Genomic DNA, 6,033 nt, shown 5'->3' with positions numbered 1-6,033 from the left:
TCATCTCCGGATGTTTGGTACACAGGCCGTGAACATGTTCCACATTCGGCAGACTCTTCCCGAAAAGGTGCGCTGGTGCTGGCTGGTACGGGAACACGGCACCTCCACTGCGTCACCACGGGATAGCACCGTTCTCGTGTTCCGCGTGGTGACTCGGAGATTGGCGTAAGCTCACCAGATGTGGCACTCCCTGCACTTGTGCCTTGTGAAACACCACAAGAGCAGCTACGTCCCTGCGGTGTTCCAAGGAGTCGACGGAGCTGAGAGTTTCCTGCCCGGTTATGGGTCTGCTGCATCCACCAGTCGCAGTGCCCGTCTCTGGATGGCGTCTCTCTCTTTCTCTCTCTTCTCTCTCTTCTTTTTCTCTTTCTCTCTCTCTTCCTCTCCTGTTCTCCTCTTGCTTCCTCTCCTTTTATCCTCTCTTTCTCCTTTTCTCTTCTCTTTCTCTCTCTCCTTTTATCCTCTCTTTCTCCTTTTCTCTTTTCTCTTCCTCTCCTTTTCTCCTCTTTTTCTCTCTCTCCTTTTCTTAACATAACTTTGTGCTTTTTGTGTGCTTAACGTATATGCTTAACCTCAAACTCCATGTTTAACATGTGTGCGGTTACTTATACATCATCTTCCCCAAAATAAACAGATACAGCTACTATACTTTCTTTCTCAAAGAAAGAGTTTTAATATACACAACATAACTTTGTGTACTTGATTAATCTCAAACTCTTATTTACCATGTGTGTGTATGTGTGTGTGTGCTTGTGTGTGTGTGTGTGTGTGTTACTTGTTAAGTATAGCATCTCAGCATGGCGTCACTACTTCACCCTACACGCCCTCTAAGACTGAACGAGGCATGGCGTCGCCCATGTCTCGCCGCTCCCAGACTCGTCACCTCCGCCCCGCCCCACGCTCTCTCGCCCCGCCAAATCAATGCGCTATGGCATGGGCTACTACGGATGTCTTTCCTCTCCGTCCTGCCCCACGTCCCGACGCTCTCCACTCCGCCCCACGCCCCGCCACTTTCTGTCCCGCCCCACGCTCCCGACGCTCCACCCCGCCCCACGCCCCGCCACTCTCCGTCCTGCCCCACGTCCCGACGCTCTCCACTCCGCCCCACGCCCCGCCACTCTCCGTCCTGCCCCACGTCCCGACGCTCTCCACTCCGCCCCACGCCCCGCCACTCTCCGACCCGCCCCGCGTCCCGACGCTCTCCACTCCGCCCCACGCCCCGCCACTCTCCGTCCTGCCCCACGTCCCGACGCTCTCCACTCCGCCCCACGCCCCGCCACTCTCCGACCCGCCCCACGTCCCGACGCTCTCCACTCCGCCCCACGCCCCGCCACTCTCCGTCCTGCCCCACGTCCCGACGCTCTCCACCCCGCCTCACGCTCCCTTTCCCCGCCAAATCAATGAGCTATGGCAGGGGCCACTACGGATGTCTTTCCGCCCCGCCCCACGCTCCCTTGCCCCGCCAAATCAATGAGCTATGGCAGGGGCCACTACGGATGTCTTTCCGCCCCGCCCCACGCCCTCGCCCCGCCAAATAAATGCACTATGGCATGGGCCACTACGGATGTCTTTCCTCTCCGTCCCGCCCCACGCCCCGACGCTCTCCACTCCGCCCCACGCCCCGCCAATCTCCGACCCGCCGCACGCCCCGCCACTTTCTGTCCTGCCCCACGCCCTCGCCCCGCAAAATCAATTCGCTATGGCATGGGCCACTACGGATGCCTTTCCTCTACGTCCTGCCCCACGCCCCGACGCTCTCCACTCCGCCCCAGGCCCCGCCACTCTCCACCCGCCCCACGCCCAGCCACCTCCGTCCTGCCCCACGTCCCGACGCTCTCCACCCCGCCCCACGCTCCCTTGCCCCGCCAAATCAATGAGCTATGGCAGGGGCCACTACGGATGTCTTTCCGCCCCGCCCCACGCTCCCTTGCCCCGCCAAATCAATGAGCTATGGCAGGGCCACGACGGATGTCTTTCCGCCCCGCCCCACGCTCCTCGCCCCGCCAAATCAATGCACTCTGGCATGGGCCACTACGGATGCCTTTCCTCTCCGTCCCGCCCCAGGCCCCTGACGCTCCACTCCCCCACGCCCCGCCACTCTCCGACCCGCCCCACGCCCCGCCACTTTCTGTCCCGCCCCACGCCCTCGCCCTGCAAAAATCAATTCGTTATGGCATGGACCACTACGGATGTCTTTCAGCCCTGTCCCACGCTCCCTTGCCCCACCAAATCAATGAGCTATGGCAGGGGCCACTACGGATGTCTTTCCACCCTGCCCCACGCTCCCTTGCCCCGCCAAATCAATGAGCTATGGCAATATTATATCTAGTTGTCAGAGTCATATATATATATATATATATATATATATATATATATATATATATATATATATATATATATATATATATATATATATATATATTTTTTTTTTTTTTTTGGCATTAAAGTGGGTCAATGACGGTGGTGGGGGAGGTGATGGTGCATGTGTAAGTGATGTGCTGGTGTAATGGTGATAAGTAGTAGGTATTTTGATGCTTGTGGTGATAGGTAGGAGATTTGATGCTGGCTGTGGTGCTGATGGTGGCAGGATAACAGTGGCGGTGGTGGTGGATGGTTGGCTGGTTTTGATGGATATGCTAGGGCTGGTTTGGGTGGTTGTATAGTGGTGGAGACATGGCAGCACAGTGGTATTATTGGTAGTGGTGGTTGTTTGTTGTTAATATTGCCTCTTTTAGGTAAAGAGACACGGGCTTACCTATGAGCCCGTCAGTGAAGAGCAGTAAATTATGGGAACTCAGCGCGGTGGAGGATAATTTTTGCAGAGGGCAAGAAGTGACTCAGTCCTCGACGAGGCGACGACTGTTGCAGCTTTTTCTGTATCTGATGCATTTTGGTCTTGAGGGTAATTGTGGAGATACTGTGTGACTGGGCATCGGAGCAGATAGTGGAGAAGAGGTGGACAAGGTGCGGTGCTGTCCCGGGAGGGAGGACTAAGGGCTCTTGTTTGGTGGCTGTTGTGTAGTAAGTGGCGGAACGAGATCATGTGGCAACGTGATCCCTCAAGTCAAGTGAGATGGACTGAAAGGCTATTACATTGACCTGAGATTTTATCTGAGCCAGACTGAGATGAGTGGTGATATCTGGATCTGTGCGCTGAGTTGCACTACGAGCGGCACTATCAGCTCTCTCGTTGCCCCAGATGCCAACATGGCCAGGCACCCAGTGTAACTTGATAGTGTTGTTCGCCATGCTGAGTGTGTGCATCTCTTTTTGGGTGGAGTTAAGGAGATGCACGTTATCTGCAAAGTTTGTTTGTCTGGGTGCTTTCAAGGCAGAGAGTGAGTCGCTGTGCAGCACAATAGTGGTGTCATGTGTTTTGTTGGCGTGCCGAAGGGTTTGATGAATTGCTATGAGCTCAGCCTGGAAGATGGACGTGCCCATGCTGAGCCTGAAGGCATGCGTTTGGCTACCGCACACAAACGCAGCTCCAGCAGCACCCTTCTCATCTACTGAACCATCAGTGTAATAGTGTAAGGAATGAGAGGTGGAGAGGCTAGCAGTCTGCTCAAGGCTCTCTTGGTGGAGAAGGACTGCGAATGCTGCCATTGGGCGACGGCTGCGTGGCAAGATGAACTCACAGTGTGGAGGGGCCCAAGGAGGGGGTGGCGAATAGGTTGGGTTGGGGAGGTCTGGGCCTCCTCTGACGGCATCACTAATGCCGAGGTGACTGGCAGCGTTGACTATGGCGTGGATCCAGCTACGTGAAGCAGAATTGGGGCTTCTGAAGGCTTGTTGTATCTGTGTTGTGACAGGCTCGGTAGGGTGTCTGTGGATGAGCTGGGCGGCTGTCACGGAGGTCCTTGCCTTAATACGACGGTGGAGTGATGGAAGACCACACACTGCTCTAAGGGTGGAGAGCTGCGTCCATCTTGGGGCTCGAAGGATGATGCGCATGGCCTCATTTTGTATCACCTCGAACGAGGAGACAAGGGAGTTGGGGAGCCGTGGTAGGCACGGGGCACAATAGTCAACAAGCGAGCGGATAGCAGCAACATAAAATGTTCTTTTGATTTTGGAAGATGCGCCCTTTCCTTGGCAGGAGATGGTTCTAAGAATTTTGATGCGGGCAGTGGCACGTTCCCTCAAGTACCTGACGTGGGGTCTAAAGCTGAGGGAACGATCTAGCCAGACTCCCAGGTACTGGTATGTGTTAACTGATTTTATGGCAGTGTTATCCAAGAACAGTGGCCTCGGAAGTGGGGGAAACCCAAAAGTCATGTACTTGCTCTTATCAGAATTGATCTTGAGGCCAAGTTCGGTGCAGCGGCGATGTAGAAGGGTAAGGGCGGTTGACGCGAGGTCGTAGCAGTGATGGTGAGGGATAACCAGGGCGAGATCATCTGCATAGGACAGCAAACGAACATTGCGTCCATATGAAACAGAAAAGAGTCCTTCCAGGAGGATGTTGAATAGGAAGGGACTCAAAATGCTTCCTTGAGGCGTGCCTAGGTGGTGAGGGCGGGGAGCAGATACATGACCCTGAAACTGGACGCAAGCTCGACGATCGGAAAGGAAGCTGCGGATCCACCGAAGTAAATAACCTCGAATTCCCTTACTGGTTAGTGCATCTAAGATGACGGTGGGGCTTGCCAGCTCAAAAGCTTTCTCGAGGTCCAAGAAAATAACCAGGCCGCGTTTGGAATCGAGAGTCTCTAGAAGGGACATGAGGCAGTTGGTGGTACTTTTTCCTGGAAGATAGGCAAAGAGCGACTGGTGCAGAGGGCCCAGCGAGCATTTGAGTCTGGAAAGTACCATGCGCTCCATTGTTTTCCCCAGGCAACTAAGCAGAGAGATTGGGCGCACTGCCCCAAGGTCTTTGGGCTTTGGGATCGGCTGAATGGTGGCAGTTTTCCAAGAACATGGAAGTCTACCCTCCTCCCAGGAGAGATTGTAAAGAGTGAGGAGGCATGTCTTAGCAGTGGGGCCCAGGTGTTGTAGCACTGAGTAAGAGACCTTTTCACTCCCTGGAGCCGTGTCATGTTTCTTTATGAGCGCGTTTTTAAGTTATTGCTCTGTGAAAGGTCTGCACGTATCAGCTGCGCGTAAGCATGCCTCTTGAATGCGCGTGTTACGTTCATCTTGTAGCTCGCATTGTATTTCCTGGGTAACGTCTGGGAGGAGAGCTGGAGAAGAGCGGTCAGCAAACTGGTCGGCTAGGCGTTCGGCTTCTCCCATTGGATCGAGGTGGGTTGGCTGCGGTGGTGGCCGTAAATGGTATATGGCATGTATTTTACGCCACATTACGGCAAGTGACGAGTTAGCATTAAGGCCGCGGCACCATTCAAGCCCGGCTTCCTCTCGGAGTTGAACCTTAACAGAGGTGGCATGATGTGCAACACTAGCGAGGTAAGCACGAGTGGAAGGCGTGGGGTTGCGTCTATATGCTTTACGAGCCATGTTGAGGCGGTGATTTATTTCCCGCACTATCCACTGGTCTCTGTGTGACTTCCCCGGTTGCTTTGTGAGCGGGATGGAGGAATCTGCCGCTTCTTGAATTTTGGCGACTATGGTTGCTTCAAACTCGTCAAGGGTGAGTGAGGTGTCAGTGCCTTTAAAATTACGATCAGGGTCTTTCCAAAAACGGGCCCAGTCGGCAAGCCTCAAGTTATAGCGTGGGAGGAAGCGCCATGGTGGAAGTGTTACGGGAAGGTTGAATTCAACTAGTATTCCAAAGTGGTCACTAGTGAGCGTTGGGTGTAGCGACCATTTTGAGAGCGGCAAAAGGGGGGCAGAGACGAAGGAGAGATCCAGACGGCCTTGTTGAGTATGGGTGAGGAGTAATAAGTTGTTGATGAGATGCATGCCACTAACGTGAGTCAGCGTTTCTTGGAGGTGGATGCCTGCTACATTGGTGCGCCTTGGGGAGTGGAGGAGCGGGTGATGAGCATTAAAGTCTCCAGCTAATATAACAAATTCAGGAGCTGCAAATGAGAAAAGTTCTTCTAAGGCAAGAAAAACATTAGTTGAACGGTA

General features: G+C 54.0%; 1 protein-coding gene across 1 annotated transcript; it reads left to right on the top strand.

Moving 5' to 3' along the window:
- Positions 1 to 928: 928 nt before the first annotated feature.
- LOC126989817 (uncharacterized) lies at positions 929 to 5,598 on the top strand. The gene is made up of 3 exons (XM_050848428.1): positions 929 to 1,351; positions 2,065 to 2,199; positions 5,527 to 5,598. The coding sequence occupies exons 1-3, from the start codon at positions 929 to 931 to the stop codon at positions 5,596 to 5,598; spliced, it is 630 nt and encodes a 209-aa protein (XP_050704385.1).
- The last annotated feature ends 435 nt before the right edge of the window (positions 5,599 to 6,033 follow it).

The sequence above is a fragment of the Eriocheir sinensis genome, unplaced genomic scaffold (genome assembly GCF_024679095.1).
Source record: "Eriocheir sinensis breed Jianghai 21 unplaced genomic scaffold, ASM2467909v1 Scaffold1312, whole genome shotgun sequence".
NCBI classification, from domain to species: Eukaryota; Metazoa; Arthropoda; class Malacostraca; order Decapoda; family Varunidae; genus Eriocheir; species Eriocheir sinensis.
The sequence above is the reverse complement of the archived record's forward strand: the minus strand, read 5'-3'. Positions and strand labels throughout refer to the sequence as shown.

Bases quoted from the DNA above. Each gene is read 5' to 3' on its own strand.
- LOC126989817 (XM_050848428.1), top strand. From the start codon at position 929: ATGGCATGGGCTACTACGGATGTCTTTCCTCTCCGTCCTGCCCCACGT. The intron at 1,352-2,064 runs GTCCCGACGCTC...GTCCCGCCCCAG, and splicing joins CACTCTCCGTCCTGCCCCAC to GCCCCTGACGCTCCACTCCC. The intron at 2,200-5,526 runs GCCCTGTCCCAC...TTGCTTTGTGAG, and splicing joins ACCACTACGGATGTCTTTCA to CGGGATGGAGGAATCTGCCG.